The sequence below is a fragment of the Maniola jurtina genome, chromosome 8, assembly GCF_905333055.1.
Source record: "Maniola jurtina chromosome 8, ilManJurt1.1, whole genome shotgun sequence".
NCBI classification, from domain to species: Eukaryota; Metazoa; Arthropoda; class Insecta; order Lepidoptera; family Nymphalidae; genus Maniola; species Maniola jurtina.
The window spans coordinates 8,252,551-8,273,677 of NC_060036.1; the positions used below are offsets into that span (position 1 = coordinate 8,252,551).

Sequence of the window (21,127 nt, forward strand, 5' to 3'; positions counted from 1 at the left end):
TGTAGAACTATCGATTGTATCGATACCTAGTATTACCTTTATCAATAGTATTGCTTGTAAAGAGCTATCTATACTATCGATAGATTGTAGTTATTATATGGTTATTATACTATTGGTTTTGCCCTATCGATATACAATTGATATTAGAGTATCTTATTTATTTAACTATTACCAGTACTCTCGTTAGAGAGTAGGTAGTATGTTCCTTGATATATTAATAGATATATAATAGTCTCTAATACGTCAATGGACTATCCATAGGCAACACTACGTGATACTATTTTTTTTTATACTTTAGGTAATTTTTGACAATTAGTAAAGTTAAAAATGAAATTTTTTCTCGATTTACTCAAATAGAATAAAATTGGCAAAAATGCCGTAAAATTCAATAGCTAAATGGAGCTTGCTCAATAACTGTAACCATAGTTTTTTGTGTTTTGTTAAAAACTTATCAGGGTATACTAGCTTAGAGGTTATAAATACAGGTAGAATAACAATAAAATCCATAAATTAGCAAAGAATAGCAAAATGTTTTGTTGGGGAAATGCAACTCATCATGAACTTTGTATTGAAACTAGTTCTGACTCCCTCGATTTAGTAAGTAATATAACTTATTGTGTTATTCCTACAAAAACAATATTTTATAAAATCTTGTTTTTTGTATTGAGATAGAACCTTATTTTCTATAAAATATAATGTTTTATGACACGATTTCTGAAAGCCTATTGATTGAGGGAGTACAAACCTCCTTCAATTGAGCTAAATCTTTTAAAACCTGTCTAAATTTCCCTTTTGCTAGTTGTAAACGATCTTAAATATCTTCATCATCAGGTAATAAAACCCACTTTATCAAAATGGCGAGAGAGCAGTCACATTCAGTGTGTAGAGGCTGGAGAGTTCCATACCCTATATTTGACAAACATGGGCCACCTTTACTCATGTGGAAGCAATGAGGTAGGGCAACTTGGAAGGTATACAGATTCAATTGGAGGCAAATTTCCAGGTAAGAAAACTTAAAATTTTGTTTGCCATTAAGTTACTGACAGACTAAAATGATATGTGTATGTGAAATGTATTCTTTGTTGACTCCAGTTAAATATTTAGTTCATATAAAAGTACATTTTGAAATAAATACCTAATAATTTGAAGTTTGAGATGAATAAAAAAATAACTGTAGTTCTGTGGTCTAAAGATTGACACTCAGGCTGAGAAAGCCAGAGAGGTGCAGGTTTCAATTTTGTTATGAATTCAGAAATTCCTTCAAGTATACATAATCCATACATATAATATACAGGGTGGTCAAAAAGTCGTGGATTAAACGAAATAAGGAGATAGAGGAGATCATTTCCAGCAAAAAAGTTTTCTACAGCATGGCCATATTTAAATTGCCCTAAGAGTTATGAATATTTTTGGGTTTTTTAACAAAATACCAGATTCTCTTACAATTAGACTAATTAAAAAAAAAATGAGATAAAAAACAATAAAACAAACGATGTTGTGTCATTACTAGATAATGTATTTGCACTACAAACCTTCTATTGAGGCTCTGGCTATCAAATTACAAGAGCTATTAATTTTTTTCCAAAACTTTTAAAGCGTTACTAAAAATTAAGTGTCACTTTAAAAGCGCACTGTGAAAAAAAAAATGTACTACGGAAAAGTGACCCTGTATCAGAAAAACTTGCTGATTTAATGCCTATTTAAATGAAGTATAACACATTACTCTTTGTTTCGTAATTCTGGTATTATAATCGTTTTTTCATATCAAGGTGCAAATTTCAGTAGATTAGTTTAATTCAAAATAATTTTGAAGATTATCATGCTGCTAGTTAAACTGCTAGTTTTTTGTACGTTGGAATGTTAGAAACATCACTGTGCTTGTCACACTTAAAATTTGTGAAAAGAACAGAAACTCTTCACTACCACCACGTGCCAGAACTACCCAGAACGCCCTCTTTTCTAAAAAACAAAAGGATAAAAAAACTATGCCTCTCTTTCACATCCTTCCTTATTCCAACAATGCAAATAGAAAGGATGATTAGTGTGAACGAGAGGCATAGTTTCCTAGAAAAGATGAACTACTTGCAAGACGGTCGTTCTGGGTAGTTCTGGCACGTGGTGGTAGTGAAGAGTTTCTGTTCTTTTCACAAATTTTAAGTGTGACAAGCACAGTGATGTTTCTAACATTCCAACGTATAAAAAACTAGCAGTTTAACACGTTAAACGCCGATAGAAAAAAATTAAAATCGTAAAAATACGATATGGTCGTAATTTGTTTATTATGTTACGATACGTATAGAAAATAAGTTTTATTCAATTCTGTACATGGGTTACATAGTTACAGTCAAATACATAGCTGAGGTCACCGGTGCACCCCATGGCGCACAAATACAGAAAATATATTTTCCGGTACCCGGCGCCGCGCCGGCCACCCCGCCGGCCACCCGCTACACTTTATTTTATTTTTCAGTAAAACTGATTTTTATGTTTGTATTTCATTAAAAAATAAAGACTGCTAATTTTCGTTTAAATAATAAAGACTAATTTGAATTATATATCCTGAATTTTTATTTTGGTTACTTTTTTCGCTATCTTTCATTTTTTCAATTCCTTACAAGGTATGTTTGTCCCACTGCGCAGTATAGTTCTACAGCGCCGTGCCGGTCACGGAGTACGAATAAAGTAACAGTCAGTATGGCCGGCGGCGAGAAAAAGTAGTTTGAATATGATTATACGTTGAGGTCACCGGTGACCCCCATGGCGCTATGATAGAGGAAGGGTGAGGTCACCGGTGACCCCCATGGCGTTTAACGTGTTAACTAGCAGCATGATAATCTTCAAAATTATTTTGAATTAAACTAATCTACTGAAATTTGCACCTTGATATGAAAAAACGATTATAATACCAGAATTGCGAAACAAAGAGTAATGTGTTATACCTCATTTAAATAGGCATTAAATCAGCAAGTTTTTCTGATACAGGGTCACTTTTCCGTAGTACATTTTTTTTTTCACAGTGCGCTTTTAAAGTGACACTAAATTTTTGGTAACGCTTTAAAAGTTTTGGAAAAAATTAATTGCTCTTGTAATTTGATAGCCAGAGCCTCAGTAGAAGGTTTGTAGTGCTGATACATTATCTAGTAATGACACAACATCGTTTGTTTTATTGTTTTTTATCTCATTTTTTTTTAATTAGTCTTATTGTAAGAGAATCTGGTATTTTGTTAAAAAACCCAAAAATATTCATAACTCTTAGGGCAATTTAAATATGGCCATGCTGTAGAAAACTTTTTTGCTGAAAATGACCTCCTCTATCTCCCTATTGTGTTTGATCCACGACTTTTTGACCACCCTGTATAAATGTGAAACTGTCTCTGCCTGTCTGCTAGTTTTCAATGCCAGTCCTTCAAACCAATTTTATGATATTTGGTATATTTTGCATCCCAGGGACTAACATAGCCTTCTTTTTGTCCTGGAAAATCAAAGGGTTCTCACTGGGTATTTTTACAAAGTTAAAACCATCCAGACCAAGTTGCAGGTGTGATTTATTAATATTATAATATAAATGTGAAAGTTTGGACATTTGTTACTCCTTCACATCATGATGACTGGAGAGATTTGGCTGAAATTTGGAAAGAAAGTAACTTATACTCTGCATTAACAAGTCAGCTACTTTTTGTCCTGGAAAAGAGTTCCTGAGGGATTCTTGAAAAACCTACAATATCCACATAGATGAAGTTGCTGGCATCATATAGTTAAAAATAATATAATGTCTCAAGAAGTGCCACTCTCTTAGAACATTGTGAAATGATGGTACTTTGTATACAACTGAATCAGTACTATTGTGCAATCTGTTTTAGCTTTAGTAGAAACATTCAAAGGCTGCACTCTAACAGCAGTAGCTTGTGGCCTGCAGCATTCCATGGCCTTGGACGAATGGGGACAGCCCTTCAGTTGGGGCTCCGACAGCATGGGGCAGCTTGGAAGCAACTTGGGGACTCACGCTCAGGACAAACCAAAAATAATAAAGTTCCTTGCTACTAAAAACGTTATTCAAGTAGACTGCGGTTCTTATCATTCTATAGCTTTATCAAATAGTGAGTACACTTTAATACAATACAATAGACTTTTTTGTCAATTAAACTTTACCTATCTGCATTCTCATATTTTAAAAATCAGAATTCAGAAGTTAGTAATCAATTTATTTTGGACAAAGTAAGTTTAGCACTTTTCCTCCATATACTACATCTAAATGATGTACAAGATTTGAAATTGAACACACAATAAGTAATTAAATCTTGTACCTCCTTTAACTTTTTGTAGGTTTTTTACCTGGGCGTCTTTCAAGTTTTTATTGTATAAAAAAACGAAAGGTCCCTATCTAGTACTATAAAATCTTAAAATATCTCTTTACTCATTAAAAATGCTACATTGGACCATATTTTAGTATACCATCAATTTCCTGTAATAGTTCTGTTTAGTCTATTACAAATCATAATTATTGTTACAATTTAAAAAATTTTGAATGGGATTCAAAATGTGCATAAAATAATACTATGTTTAAATAATAACTTTGGACTTACTCCATTGAGTTAAATTTTAAAGAAAAAAGTTTAGGTAAAATAATGTAATAAAATTATTTTTTTAGATGGTGATCTCTATGCATGGGGTGCAAACACATATGGGCAATGTGGTCTGGGAACCAAATCAAACAAGGAAACCACACCGCAGCAGATTACATCGCTGCTCGGCATACCTATAGCATTGATAGCATGTGGTGGTAACCACACTTTTGTTTTATCCAAGCAAGTATTACGAATTACGATGGCTTACGAAATCAAATATATATGTTTTTATATAATATCATAAACGCAAAAGTGTGCCTGTCTGTCTGATACTTAACAACCTTTCGGTGTTACAGATTTTAACGAAATTTATTTCAGAGATAGCTTGAGTCACGGGATAAAATGCATTGCGTGTATAGGCTATTATCTCGGTTAATTTTTAGAAAACTAAATCCACGCTTACAAATTCGCGGGCATCATCAAGGGGATTATTTAATTAATAAAAAATATTTAAGTATATTCTTTTTAATAAATTAAATAAGTACTAGATTTTGTTCCATAATCAAAAAATCTTTTTTTTTTTTTAATTTTGAACATAAGTATTTTTATATTTAAAATTGTGACCAGGTCGGGTGCTGTATTTGGCTGGGGGAAAAATAGCCATGGACAGTTAGGATTGCAAGATAGAGAAAATAGATGCTACCCAACACACTTAAAAACTCTCAGGAATGTCAAGGTAATACTGGGAATAACATTATCCATTTATTGTTGGTTTACAATACCCAAAAATCTATCTTACCATTCAATTTGCATTGAGATAGCTTCTTATTCTCTAACTCAGTGTTCACACATTTTCATTATTGTTACACTTGCCTCTGGCTTCTCCATACAATTTTGCGGATTATTTTATTTTTTGTTATTATAGAACTAAATCTGTCAGATGTTGATTCATCTTTTCATTATTTATGCCTGTCAACAATCAAATACCGTACAAGTGTAAATTAAAAATTTATAACACCCCCGACGATCCAAAGTATTTGAGTTTTCTAAAACATCATTTTCAAATAAATAATTATGTATTTAGGCAACGTCCATCTTGACAGCTTGACATTTGTCTATTGACATAATATTATGAACCTAACGGTTATCCAACCTTCTTTTCTACAAGAAAACTAGAAAAGAGCTGATAACTCTTAAACGGCTGAACCAATTTTTTTAGATTATAGCTAAAAACACTCTCGATCAAGCCACCTTTCAAACAAAAAAACCTAAATTAAAATCGGTTCAATCGTTTAGGCGCTACGATGCCACAGACAGATACACAGATACACAGATACACAGATACACAGACACACAGATACACACGTCAAACTTATAACACCCCTCTTTTTGGGTCGGGGGTTAAAAATGATAGTTATCTATTTTTGAGCAAATTTTGAGGCAACTTCGTGGCTAAATCCATATTAATATTATGTGCTGCCTGAGACTAAACAAGATTTTTTTACCAGCTCTTCTCTTTAGATCTTCTTTCCGAACCGGAGAATTCTGACGTAGCATAAGTGGCACAAGTTGTCCTACATAAAATGCTTTTTAATTCCATTTCAAATGTGAAAGCGTGTCTTTCTCTGTTATCTATTCACAGCCCATCCCCTTAACCAATTTTATCAAAATTGGTTCAAATTATTTACTGTGTTTATTATTTTTTGTTGGTCAATAATGCGAAGAATTTGACTTCACAAGATATATTATATTGAGAAAAGCTATTAATTTTGACCTGCAATAGATACTGAAAAACTTAAGACAATCTGTGATAATATTAGGTATCATGATTTTAAAATTTAGATTTTAAGGTATGAGTTTATATATACTGCACATAACTAGGTATTAAAACAATATTAAAAATCTCGCCTGCGGCTTTATTATTAAACTCGCACTCATATTTTATTAGCCCTTATAAAACAAAAGTTTCATAAACTGCTAATTGCTATAAATTAATTATTTTAATTAAAGGTCTGCCATATATCCTGTGGCGAAGATTTCACAGCCTTCCTTACGCTTGACGGTGGAGTGTTTACATGTGGCGCCGGGGAGTACGGACAAACTGGGCACGGGAACACTAAAGACGAACTAGTCCCTAGGAAGGTAAGTATATCTACTAACTTGGTGAAAGGGTTCAGGCACTTATACTCTTTCCACGGAAAGAAGTTGGTGATTCAAAATGTTTAGCACCCACTGAGTGTTTTGGCTCCGTCATTTGTATGGGATTACCTAACAGAGAGAGCGCCATGTTAGCTTTTTTCCATGGATAGAGTATAGAGAGAGTCTGGACTGCGTTTTATTCTTTTGTAGAAAATAGCTGAGTTTTAGTAAAACGCCAGATTAAACTCTTTTCTCGCCTCGTAATAGCATTTTTAAAAGCTTTTAGCGCGTCTCTGATCAGACGATGGAGCTGTGAGGTGGACATTGGAACTTTGCTGGGATATGGCATGACACTCTACAGTTATCCTAAGAAGCCAAAGATTTCGCGATGATTCGATTATGCTATAATCGTCACCGTTGTCAAAACAATAGTCCGAAATTGTACTTCAAATAATTACTGGCTTGGCACTAAAAATTTAAGCGCGGTTTAAACAAACTTAAGCCCGTTTATCCCACACATACGGACGTGTTCAAGGTGAGTTTAAATCATATTAAAACTTAAACAAAGTTTAAACACGTGCGTTTGTATGGCCTAAATGTTTTTAACGTTTGTTTAAACCACATTTAAGTATATGTGTTTACACCCATGTGTTACGCTGATGGGCAGGTGTTGGAGCTGATGGGCAGCACGGTGACGCAGGTGGCGTGCGGGCGGCGCCACATGCTGTGCCGCGTGGGCGAGCGCGTGCTGGCGTGCGGCTACGGCGCGCGCGGCCAGCTCGGCTGCCCGCACCTGGCCGTCGCGCTCGTTCCCACGCCTGTGCCCTTCACGCCCGCCGACGACTCACCCGTGAGTGCCCGCCCTTACCTACGTCGAGTACTCTCGTTGCACAATGCGATTTTAAAGCCATTTTTTCTATACTAAAACAAAAATATTCTCGATCACTGCGCTTGCGTTTACTGTCCACGCCTGATATATAAAACAATTGACAGCTGCGCTCTCGCTTATATGTGTGGGGTTTCACTTACATGCTAGATGTATACACAAAAAAGATCTCGCTCGCCAGTGCATCCAACGTGAACACCCATGGTTGCATTGTCGTATATTTCCAGCGTACTATCATAGTTCACTCTGATACTGTTGTGCACACCGAGCAAACTATAAGATACAAACGTTTTGACGATCAATCTTTTACCTTTGGTGATAAGGGTAACCATTTGACAGTTCATTTCGCTTATGGCATTTGATTGCGTTTGCTAATGCATCTCAATCGGATCTACTATCACTAGTTAACCCCATTAGTAATCCTTAGTCCGGTGTAAACGCAACGCTAAAGTGCAACTTAATCTGTCTTCCATTGCGTGTCAATAGTATTATAGACCAGTAATACACACTTTTTAAAAGTCCTTACCTCCTTTTATACAGACCGACGACTATTGGCAGGATAAGGTGAATATTGAAAAAATGTATTGTTTGTTTTGTATTCTAGTAGGTAGTTAGTGTGCGTGTTTTATTTACTTATAATTTCATCAGCATTACTGTTAATGTTAAGTTGCATTTATTACTATGCATCATCATCTTTTAGTATCCTTACACCCAATTTTAAATATGCTAATATTGCTAATAATTTTAATTTAACTATCTACTTATTTTAATTTGCACAAAATTGATAACTTCCTCTTCTTCTTCAAAAAAAAATCTTTTCAAATGATATTTTTTGATTTTGACTTTCATGGCATTGTTGAATGTTCTAAATTTTTATACCATTTTTTGTCAGTATACTAACATTGGACTATTCTTCTTAGCCAAAGAAGAAATCCAAGCTGGAGAGTACTGCGACATTGCGTAAGCCTGGCGCTGGTCCCTCAAAACTTAATGTTGAGTTATCTCTTATTAACATTTTGTTTATATGTTTAAAGTTTAAATATTATTTTTATATAAAATAAATATTAATTAATATTTAAACATATTAAAAGTAATAAAGTTTAAATATATTATTTTATTATATTTACAATATTATTTGACAACCATAACCTAGTTTATTTGTGTACCAGTAGTTATAGAAATATTTCATTAATATCATAATTTCTTTGTAGATTTCTTAACATTTCTTAATACTCTCTTCAGTTTTACACAAAAAAATTAACTGTTGCATGGTCTAGGTAAGTTTAGAGATATTTGTTAAATGATTTGTTGAGTAAGTACTTTCGTATTAAAAATCGTTCTTTTAGAAACTGTTGCATGAAGTAACTAAAATATATGTTAGGATTTTTGTTCAGCCAGGTATCTAACATACATAAATATTAGATATCTTATATATACTAAAACACCGATGTTCATTCACTAAATTTTTGGAAACTAATCTTTCAAAATTATAATTTTATACTATCACAAAAATTTGTTTTTGCTAGCGATCCAAGAATCGAGTTACGGTATTGATAGTGTAATACCCCATTGACACATAATTTTTTTTTGACAAACAATTTTATAAAGTACGTAATGGATATAAGGTTCAATTCACTAACTATTTAATGTTTCAGAAAAGATTATTTTTGACTCTGGCGTAATGTACCTATCTAAAGCCAAAAATACACTAATTGATTTAACTTTAAATTGCATACTAAGAAATCGCAATGAATGTTTTCCAGTTCCCTCCCGATATCTTCAACGGCCCTATCAGAGTGTTCGCGGGTGGTGACCACAGCTTCCTAGTCATCAATAGCGACAAATCCATATCGACGGATCTCCGATTACCAGACAACAAGAAACAAATACTCACACTCAGTTTGGCTAAGCTTGGGGCTTGCCAATTTTTTAAGGACCACGATGTTGTCAACCAGGTCCGAATGTAATTTGATTTTTGGATTATTTCTTGAACCTTTTTAAGGATCTTGTTACGAATTTGAAAGCCCAGGGCACAGTTGGAATTAAGGTACAGCTGGAATTAAGTCGACGATTAAAAGTACACATTTAGCTCATACTTTTTAACTTTCGTGATAGTCTTTTGTAACTTGAGAATATTCTGAGTAGGACTGCAGAACGCCACAGCATCATTAGCATGCCAGAGCTAGCATAGTTTACACATACTCGCGTATACATAAACTTATGCGGACTAACTGACTGGCAGTCTCATCTTTATAACTAGCTTATACCCACGACTTAAACGTGGGTATAAGCGGGGATTCGATGGATTCTCAACAAGTCACACTGTTACACTACACGATTGGATGTGGTTCGTTGGAAACCTATCGCAAAAAATGAAATGAACAGACGCGGCGTTGCCACGCACCTCATTGACTATAAACTGCGCTTCTGTCGCTTATTCCATGACACCGTACGGCCTTTTCCTACAACATATTGTTTTTCTAGGAACTGCTGGCTTATTTGGAGATAGTGTTCGGATCGCTCGCTTGCGTCAACGGTTCCTTCCTGCTCGGGCATAACGCGCACTTCGGCTGCAACACTAGAGTGCCCGGCGTAGACTTGGCTAAGGCGGAGGAGGCCTTTACACTCATTAGTCGATTAGAGAACTCTACTATACAGGAACTAGTAAGTTTTTTTAGAGTAAATAAACATGTTGACTTTGGGAAATCAATCCCACTTACTTAAATTGAGTTTTGAAAAGATAAAGATAAGTAAGGTCTATAACAAGTAAAAATTCCGTGAAAACTTTGATTTTCCGGCATAAAAAGTAGGCTATGACCGGTCAGGGTTGCAAGCTGTATCTGTTTCTGTACTTTCGTCAAAACGGAAGGGCCTTTAAAAATCTCGCGAGAACTCTTTGATTTTCCGGAACAAAAAATTAGCCTATGTTCGTTTCCGCGATGCCATCTCTGTACCAAATTTTGATAAAACCGGTTAGTGGATGGACCATAGAAGGATAACAGACAGACATAAACACACTTCCGCATATATTTATTATTTATACCTAGTATTGGTATGGATTACTAGCTGTTGCCCGCGAATGCGTCCGCGTGGATTCAGGTTTTTGAAAATCCCGTGAGAACTCTTTGATTTTCCGGGATAAATTGAAGCCTATGTTACTCTCGAGGTCTTCAACTATGCATCGATCTGTTGCTCTATTGCGACGTGATTGAAGGACCAAGCAATAACAAGACTTACAACAACTCAACACACTTTCGCATTTAAAATATGGGTAGTGAAGTTTTCTCATTTGTCTGTATTGGTATTACGAACAGATATTTAGCCATTTAACGGAGCAAGTGATAAAGAAAGTGAAGGTGTCGCCGCCCGATGCTGAGGCGCTTCGGTTGTTTCTAATACTGCCTCTGTACCACGAGATGAGAAATCCCCGGCGCCATCCCGAGTTACAGGTGCGTTTAAAATATTCGTCTGGTGTGTGGTACATGGCCATAGCGGTGATGGCCTAGTGGTTAAGAGCTCGTTTACACAGGCTGCGTAAGCGTTGTGTAAGCGTAGATGTAGCGCATACCATTGCGTTGTAATGTATGGAACTGTATGAAACATGTCATACCGCTTGCGTAGTGTGAACGTTTACGTAGACGTAATGCGTACAGTTACGTCTATGTGTTCACGCGCATCACTACGCACGTGTCAGGTGTACGTGCTGCATACGCAATAGGGTATTTTACACCTAGTGAGAAATGATCTAAAAATATTTATTTACGATAGTTTAGGCAATAAGAAAACAGGAAGTGTATCAGTTCACAAAATTATAAAATAAATTTTATATTTTAATTCGAAATTTTCACTTAGTTTTATCTGTGCAGCAATTATGCGAACCGCTAGCCGCCTATGTACCCGCCATATTACTACGTCATCATGTCAGTGAATCCTTCCCTTTCTAATTGCATGACCACAGTACTTTACGAATTACACAGTAACTGCACGAATTTGGGATTACTGATGCATGGATTAATAGTTTGGGCTCCCCAAACTAAAAATACTTTTCATCTTTGTCTGAGGCACATGGTTTTTTTTCTTTACATTAGTCATTTATTTTTCATCAACAAGCGTGTTATGGAACGATATTTTTAGCCTAATGTATGGGATACAAGGGAACCATAGACAATTTTCTATACTGTATGTGTAAAATGGAACATACTGCATATAGTTTTCCATATCGTGTTCCAACTAGATAAAACAGAAAACAAAAATTAGTTACTACTTACTATATTCTTACAATACGTAATCTCAAAATGGGAACAAAAGTACACTTTCTATGACAACAAGTACAGTAAATAACTCTAATTGTGATAGATATTATAAATAATGAACAGAACTTACATCGAAGTGATCTTCGCAGAAGTACAGTCGAGATTTTTGCAACAATTGCGATGGATCCCTTTTTGCAAGTTTAAACCAAGTATTTCTCATAGTTACATCGGTTGGCACTTTAATCTACAACTTTTTTGGTGTTTTTATACTTGTATTCTTACATTCAGGAACGACACACCAAAGATATGGATAATAACTCATTTTAAATTGTAATAATTTAATAATTTATCACCGAGTTAGCTTGTTGTTTACTTTAGAATTATTATTATCACAGACTACAATCTAGTATAGAGACAAAATTAGTGTCAATCTGTCATCTCTAGGAGGTACTTTAAATACTTTGTGAGCTTACTATCTAGTTTACACACAAAGCTACTCTGTGCCACTTTGTGATCTCTAGTTCCTGCCTACTCTGTGAGTTTAGTTTACTCAGAGACATGCTACCTAAACAAGATTGTGCACTGAGACACCAAAAACGAGCCTATTGAGATAGCGCTAAATTGGAGTGTGTCCCTTTGTATTAGGGTGACAACACGATTTGATAATGTAAGACATTTGACGGATTATATGAGAATAGGAGAGGATGAATCATCATGATAACCCATCGCCGCTCACTACTGAGCACGGGTCTCTTCTCAGAATGATAAAGGTTTAGGCCATAGTCTGCCGCGCTGTAGTTATAAAAGTAGAGAAATTCAATTTTTTTTTGTTCTGCGAAAAAGTACCAGTCATGTTAAGTATGGGTACCTATAATATAGGTAAGTAAAATTATTTTGTATAATCTGGTGCATGTGTTTAGGTCCTAAACAGTTTTAGGAAGTTCGTAAGCAAGGCATACTTTTGGGAAAATTGATGGTACAGCGTTTCTTTTTAAAAAAAATTCAGTGCACACGAAGCCGTAGCAAAATCTTCCGCTTTAAAATGCATTCCGCAAACTGCCGAATATTTGGTGATATTTCCTGGAACAACAGCGATCCATTTTTGCCTTAAGTCTTCATTTTTGAGAAATCTATCGATAAACAGAAAAAAACACTTCCATTAAACAATCAAATTATGGTTACCTTACTACTTCTGTATAGTATAGTACAGAATGTTCGCCATATTGTTTTGCTTGACACTCAGTGTTGTCATCCTATTAATTTAAAAAAATATTTATAATACTTTTTAAACTAAATGATATTTTAATGACATTATAAAATAAAGATAACAGTATGAAAATTACTGCGAAAACAAAAGAAAGTAATCTTGTTGTTTGAAATTAAATAAACAATGAATAAGAACTTTGTGAGCTACATCATAATTCGTACCATAGAAAATATTTTTTTATGCTTGCAATCCATTAGACAGTGACACACTCCAATTTATAGACCTCTCGCTCGGCTCGTTTTTCCGCTTAGCATAATTGTATTAGAAATTGGACTTTATGCTAATGCAACAGAATTTATTTTTGCAGGGAATTAAAGCTGAAGTGCACAATCATGTTTAGGTAGCACGTCTCTGAGTTTACTATACCGATGACGTCATAACATGGCGTCTAGGTAGCATAGCTACCGTTATCGTCAACTTGCGCGCGAAAATTTAAAATGCAAAATTTAAATGCATTTTTTTGGTACTTATCGATTGAATAAAATTTAAAAAAAAAATCTAGTGGTAAATTATCACCTTAAGATTAAATTGAGACACTTTTCAAAAAAGAGTAAAATACCCTATTGGTGTGAATCGGCTATTAGACGTCCTCTTGGTTTGATGATCCGTGATTCGATCCCGGCTGCGCGCCTCTATCTTTTCTAATTTATGTGCGTTGTGAACAATTGAATATCACTAGCTTTAACGGTGAAGGAAAACATCGCAAGGAAACCTACATGCTAAAGAATTTTCCTTGATGTTCTCAAAAAAGTTTGTGAAGTCTGCCAGTCCAAGCTATGGCTTTAGACTATGGTCGCACACTGGTGATTTGGTCGCCGTGGACTGCTATCATACTTCATACATCGCAAACTTTTGCCTGTGAGTTCGCATCGCATCTGCCTCTTGTGACGCGAATTCGCACTGTACCGCAACGCAGTTTTGTGTTCCCGCAAAGACCGCGCGCGTCCTTGTTTTACGTGAACATTTGTATGAAACTTTTGTATCTAGCATTTCGCGAGGTTGGTGAGTCACTCGCGATTTAGCGTGACCAAATTTACAGCGTGAGAAATCGACAGGGTCCGTTCGCGGAGGCCTTCAACAACCTGTCAGCGCACCCGCAGCGCATCGTGCAGCTGTGGTGGGAGTCCCAGTCCGCGGACTACTTCGAGATGCTGGTCGACATCTTCAAGAGCGTCGTCATGTACGAGCTCATGCAGCCCACTGTCCGCGCGAACAAGGTAAAGTGTCACCAGCCTTCAACAACTATTATAATTATGCATAAAAATAAACAAAAAGTACGGCTTGGCCGTTTAATGTTCGTGGAATTTTTATCTAATAGGTGTAACATTTAAGCCCAGAATAGCTTGTGTGATAATCACGAAATACAATACAAATTAGTGATGGTCGCACAAACTATTCCTTAAGGCCTTATAATATGTTTTGTCATGTAATAGTTTCACGAACATTAAACGGTCAAGCCGTACTTTTTCAACCAAGATGTAAGGTTTGTAGAATCAGAGCTGGTAAGTAGAGTTATTTGTTATTTATTGTTATAAATGTGATACATCCAACTTAAGAGCTATATACTCTGGACTTGGGATAGGTCCCATGGGCAGCACAAATCTAAGGTCAGTTAGGGGCTTGGCTCTACTAGAGATCTCACAACTTTTTAACAGTGAAATCATTATGAACTTGTGAGTCTTGGCAACCTTTACATGAAATGTTTTGGTGGGTTATGGATTTTCCTTTTGAGGTCCGGAACCCTATAAATTTTAACCCATTTTGTTACAGAAAATATACTTTAGCAGAAGTATAATTCAAATTTTGAATGCCCTGACGGCGTTGAACAAAATAAACTTCACAAATCCAAAGAAGCCTAAAATACCCGCAGAATGTTTTTATATAGAGGAATTATGTAACTATGTTGACATCGCCTCGGATTATATTAATTGGCTTTCGGATCACGATGTAAGTGTAATTTTTCCTAGTATAATAAAATTGTAATCATCATCATCATCAACTCCTCGCTGAGTACTTGTATCCTCTCAGAATGAGAATGGTTAGATCATAGTCCATCAACTACCACGCTGCTGGTCAGATGAGGATTGGCAGACTTTTCACATTATGCAGAACTCTCAGGCATGCAGGTTTCCTCACAACACAATTTCCCCTCACTGTTAAAGCAGGTGATATTTTATTTTTAAAAACGCTATGTGCCTAAGAAAAGTTAAGGGTACATGCCTGGTGTGTCTTTACCACTAGGTTACCAAAATAAACAAATTCAAAAAAGCACAAATTTTGTATTTATTTAAGTTCCGAAACATTCAGTTTATGTCATTGTTTTGTACTATTTAGAAATTCTTTTTTTATCATTGGAAGGCTTGCGCTTGATAAACATGGTTATTAAAAAGCAATGATGAGATCTAGGTCTTGATTAGATAGTCTTGATTCTGCTTGCTGTATGCGATATTTACACTACAATGTTCTTTCACCAGTCCACACTGCCGCATCTATGTAACTACGCGTTCCTATTCGACGTGCAATGCAAGTCCTTGCTATTAAAAATCGACCAGCAACTACAGATGCAAATGGCCGTCAACCGCGCCGCGACACAGATCTTCACTCGTCTCTTCATGGACCCCACGTACGAATACCAACGGGACCAGTTCCTTAACCTGACAGTCTCGAGAAACCACTTAGTGAGAGACACGATGCTGCAGATCAGTAACCATGATACGTCGCAACTGAAGAAGCCGCTGAGAGTAAGTTCGTTGTTTGTAGATATGACCTTTTGCCCCTTAGAATTATAAAGAATTTGTTACTTGTTAGATCTAGATTAAATACAAATGGCGCCAAACCGCGTTGCGACACAGATCTTGACTCGTCTCTTCATGGACAACGGGACAGGTTCCTTAAGTTCCAGGGGGGTACTCGGATCTCTTTGGGGAGAGATCGGGTTTTGGTGGCTTGTGATGACTATCCTCTAAAGGACGTGCGCTGAACGTTGGCACTAGGCCTAGAAGCTAGAATTAAAGTATAACTTGTTTTAGGTAGAATTTGTCGGCGAGGAGGCCGAGGACGCCGGTGGAGTAAAAAAGGAGTTCTTCATGTTACTTCTTAAAGAAATATTCGATCCGGTGTATGGCATGTTCAAACAATCTGAAGAGACCAATATGATATGGTTTTCGAATAATCCATTTGAGGACGATGTCATGTACTACTTGATAGGTAAGATGCCATTTTCTGTATTTTGACTATCGTCTGCCCGCCACTTCGTATGCATGGACTACACAAATTTCAAACCCGAGAGACCTCAAAAATAATTAGAATTTTCCCTAAATTACTGCATTCTTATGAATAAAATTATTATTATTTACTACAGCAAAGAAAACTACTAAAGAAAAGGAATTCTTTTGTTTTAGGCGCCATCTATGGTCTAGCTATATACAATTCTATTATTATCTATGTGCCTTTTCCTTTGGTGTTGTACAAGAAATTGCTTGGAGAGAGTGTAATGCTCGACGACTTATCCGATCTATACCCGACCTTAGCCAATAGTCTCAAAAGTTTATTGGAATACCCTGACGAGGACGTGGAAGACGTAAGTTGTGCTAATTCAATGATTATGACTATAATATGATGTTGTGAAAAACTAAATTATGACAAGAAAATAAATAACCATTAGATAAATGGATCGATTTCGATATTAAACAAAAGATCCTGAGGTTTCCAAAAATGTATAATCTACTAGATGAAGCCCGCGACTTCGTCCGCATGGATTTAGGTAAATCCCGTGTGAACTCTTTGATTTTCCTGGACCAAAGTAGCCCTGCCCTTTCCCGGGGTGCGAGCTATTTCTGTACAAAATTTCGCCAAATCGGTTAAAAGTATGAACCGTGAAAAGTTGGCAGACCGATAGACCGATACACATTCGCATTGTATTACGAGTACCTAGTATGGATAGTGGATAGTATATCAAGTTATAGTCTGTCCATCTTTGATGAAGTTTTTAAGAGGAGTTGTTGGGTTTTAGTTCTTTGAATTAATATCTTATTTACATAGGATGATTCGAATTAGCGACGGAAATACTTAAACTGAACATTTTTATACTGGCGGGAAGCGGCTTATGATAACTTTTTCTATCAAATGCAAATTAATGCTATTTGGACACTACAAAATACTTATATTTTCAGGTGTTTAGCCTTTGTTTCGCCGTAAACACAGAGGTCTTTGATCAGATTCAAGTGCACCCCTTGAAAGAGAACGGCGAAAACATTCCTGTGACGCATGAAAACAAGGGGGAGTATGTCAATTTGTATGTGGAGTTTTTGCTCAACAAATCCGTAGAAAATCAATTCAAAGCTTTCAACCAAGGTTTTCAAAAGGTATTACTTTACAATCATCATTAAAGTGTGATAACTGATATAGTAAAAAAAAGTATCTTATAAACACCCACAAACGGTCGGCCACAATAAAAACTAAATATGTTTGTTCCTTAATGCAAGTAGTGTCTTATATGCACTTACACATATACTTAATAAAAAGAAAAATCCTACCGTAAGTTATAAGCTTTTAACTGACTGCCTGTTTTCTATGCCAGAAGACTCGCTCCGCTGCCCCTTCATTCAGTTCACCTCGATGTTCGCGCCACTCGGCTTCGTAGGTTCGCTTCATTCATCACCTCCGTCATGTGCTTCTGGTTTCACGCTTTACAAACACTAGGGTTAAACTTATGAATTATAAATAGTATGGATAGAACAGCCAAGACTGTGTGGAGGGGGGTGATTAACTTTGTTCTGATCTTAGTTTAGAGGTACTCCGGTTACCCAAAGTATACTTGTCATTTCTATTTTAAAAACCTCAATAGTTTACGTTAAGAAAAAACATTTAAAGACCCCTCGTGGCCGTCTAGAACTTTATATTTATTTAATTTTAGGTATGCGGTGGCCGTATAATCAAATTATTCCGATCTCATGAGCTTATGTCAGTTGTTATTGGAAACGAAGATTACGATTGGGATCTGTTTGAAAGTAACTGCGAATACAAAAATGGATACGTGGCTTCAGATCCGCAAATCAGGTACCTATGTATCGTTCTTGTGGTTTCTGCCGCTAATCGCAACTTATCATGCACTTTATGAAAAACCTCTTATCTTGTTAGAAGTTTTGGGACTATGTGTGCTTGTGATACTAAAGTACTCGTATCTTAACCTAAGCTCTTTATTTCTCGATTAGATAATGGCTGCGATTGTGTCCGCGTTGTTTTTTAAAATTGCCGTGGGACTCTTTGATTTTCCAGCATAATAAGCGGGCGCCAAATGTCATAGAATTTGTTTTGAACTAATAAGTAAAAAATAAAAAACAATCTATGACAGTTTTACCCCTTACCAAGATGAAAGTTATGTCTGTACAAATTACCTATTATGATGTCCGTGACTTTGCCCACGTAGATTTCAAGAATCCCTTGGGATCTCTTTGATTTTACAAGACAAAAGTTAGCCTTCCTACCTTTCCTGGGTTGCAAGCAAGATATCCCTATTACAAACTTTTCCATTGTAGACTTCATTAATGACTGCCGTAAAAACTTTTAGAGTTCATTTATGTCTAATATTGTATTGTAATGTTTAGCTTCCTGTAATTCAAATATTCAATTTATCTTTTTATATTTCTAGATGGTTTTGGGAAGTGTTCCATGAAATTCCGATTGAAGACAAGAAAAAATTCTTACTATTCCTCACAGGCAGTGATCGCGTTCCTATCCAAGGAATGCGGGATATCAAAGTAAGACATGAAAGACATCATCAAGTATTAAAAGCGTTATGTTTGTACTCTATCCACGCAGAGAAGTTAATATAGTGCTCTCTCTGTTACGTAATCCCATACAAATGACAAAGACAAAAACTTAGGGGGCGTTAACTATTTTGAGTGGCCAACCAATCACAACCTCGGTGGATAAAGTTTAGCACAGTTTTCAAAGAAACTAGCTATACACCTTTACAGACAAAGTTTTGCTGTCAAAATGAAAAGGAATTTCTTATGAGGTGGTAGATTAATTTTACCAAGTAATTTTTTATACATTTCTCTCCTTGGTACAGAACCCGCAGAGTTGACCCACATTTAGCCGTTTTTTTTTTTAGGCTTTTATCTCAAAAGGAAAAAAGGAACCCTTATGGAATTACTGTTGTCTGTATGTCTGTCTATGCGTCTGTCTGTTGAGTCTGTCAAGAAAACCTATAGGATACTTCTCGTTGACCTAGAATCATGAAGTTTGGCAGGTAGGTAGGTCTTATAGCACAAGTAAAGGAATAAATCCGAAAACCGTGAATTTGTGGTTACATCACAAAAAAAAAATTAAAATGTGTTTCTATTTTCAAAGTTTGATAACTATACTAAGTGGGGTATCATATGAAAGGGCTTTACCTACCTGTACATTCTAAAGCAGATTTTTATTTATTTTTATCCGTAGTAGTTTTTGATTTATCGTGCAAAAGACGGAAAAAATTCCCGAGTACGGAACCCTCAGTGCGCGAGTTTGACTGGCACTTGACCAGTATTTTAAAATTTGGTATTAATTTGTCCACAGATAAGAATCCAGCCAGTAGCAGACGACCGGTACTTCCCCGTGGCTCACACGTGCTTCAACCTGCTCGACCTGCCGCGATACAAGACCAAGGAGCGCCTCAAGTACCACCTGCTGCAAGCCCTGCAGCAGACGCAGGGCTTCTCACTTGTTTGAACTCTCACACTAGGCCTCCAGCTGTAGGGGGCTAGCATGGAAGTTGCGATTATCACATTGCGACAGTCGATTTTTGACATTTTCTAGGTCCTACTAATATAAAGGTAACCAGAACGTTAGCAAAAATTTAGCGTTATTATTCTTCCTAACAACAAATCAATCCATACACAATAAAATAATATAAACAATCCAATGCCAATAACCTTAATAAATAAATTACCTTATTTTGTAGTTTTACTGATTTAGTATATTTCAAACCCGCAATGTATAGCGTGCAAAATTCGAGTCAATGCCCCACCTACGCGACATTGACTCCGAGTGGCCTACTTACACAACGTTCGTTGACCTCTAGCGTCAGTCAGATGTTTTATTTGCAATACTTTGTGAAATTTTAAAAATACAGGATTTCTTTATTTGTTTTTTCCGTGTTGGGTTTTTTTTGTGGTATCTTATCAGTAATCATCATTACTATCACCTGTCTTCGTTTTTGCTAGCGTTCTGGTTACACCCTGTAATATTATAAATGCGAAAGTGTATCTGTCTGTATACTATCTGCTAGATTTCACGGCCTATCCGTTTAACCGATTTTGATGAAAGGTACAGAGTTATCTTAAATTTCGGGGACGGGCATATGGTACTTTTTATTCTAGAAAATAAAAAGCTTACATTCCGGGGACGGACATATGCTACTTTTTATCCTAGAAAAGAGTTTCCGCTGGATTCTTAAAGGCCATCCGTTTAACCGATTTATACGGAATTTGGTACAGAGATAGCTTGCATCTCGAAATTTTTTATCCCAAAAAAACAAAGACGATCCCACGAGATTTTTAGAAAAATAAATCCACACAGTCGCGTCTATAAATATAAAGTCTGGAACAAAGTCGCGGGCATCAGGTAGTTTACTATATTTTTACAAAAACTACGCATATGATGATATTGGGAGTTCAGGCAATCAAAGGTAAATCCAATTGATCACAATGTAGCTGTCGAACTTCGGTGCTAGTCCTCCAGATTATGTATCTAGAGTTTATATTAGAATTTCCGAATAGGTCGAAAAGCTTAAAAGATAAAACAGTTCTCGTGTGAGACCCAAGAAACGTTAAACACGAAACAATCGCATTGGTCTATAAGTTCAATAGATTTCTTTGCCGCTCCAAAATATAGGTATATACTACATTTTTAAGGAGAGGCAATACGTTAAAAACGTATAAATATTTTTTGCAAAAAATTCACAGTAAGTAATTACATAATACTGAAACTGTATGAAAGTACAAAGTCGGAATTTTTATAAAATGTTCGTAAT

General features: G+C 35.9%; 1 protein-coding gene across 4 annotated transcripts; it reads left to right on the plus strand.

Moving 5' to 3' along the window:
• Window positions 1-288: 288 nt before the first annotated feature.
• LOC123867761 (probable E3 ubiquitin-protein ligase HERC4) lies at window positions 289-20,078 on the plus strand. Of its 4 annotated transcripts, XM_045909986.1 has the most exons (21): window positions 289-597; window positions 832-1,003; window positions 3,861-4,097; window positions 4,649-4,805; window positions 5,193-5,301; window positions 6,576-6,707; window positions 7,372-7,554; window positions 8,131-8,154; window positions 8,511-8,582; window positions 9,354-9,545; window positions 10,075-10,254; window positions 10,905-11,039; window positions 14,166-14,327; window positions 14,881-15,057; window positions 15,585-15,851; window positions 16,140-16,317; window positions 16,512-16,690; window positions 17,283-17,474; window positions 18,026-18,168; window positions 18,761-18,869; window positions 19,672-20,078. In XM_045909986.1, the coding sequence occupies exons 1-21, from the start codon at window positions 529-531 to the stop codon at window positions 19,822-19,824; spliced, it is 3,222 nt and encodes a 1,073-aa protein (XP_045765942.1). In that variant the 5' UTR covers window positions 289-528; the 3' UTR covers window positions 19,825-20,078. The 4 variants fall into 4 exon arrangements, with proteins under 4 accessions (XP_045765942.1, XP_045765944.1, XP_045765943.1 ...); XM_045909988.1 differs by lacking the exon at window positions 8,511-8,582; XM_045909987.1 differs by lacking the exon at window positions 8,131-8,154.
• The last annotated feature ends 1,049 nt before the right edge of the window (window positions 20,079-21,127 follow it).

Coding starts and splice junctions, on each gene's coding strand:
- LOC123867761 (XM_045909986.1), top strand. CDS start 529: ATGTTTTGTTGGGGAAATGCAACTCATCATGAACTTTGTATTGAAACT. Junction 4,098..4,648: donor TTCTATAGCTTTATCAAATA/GTGAGTACACTT, acceptor TTATTTTTTTAG/ATGGTGATCTCTATGCATGG. Junction 15,852..16,139: donor AACTGAAGAAGCCGCTGAGA/GTAAGTTCGTTG, acceptor AACTTGTTTTAG/GTAGAATTTGTCGGCGAGGA.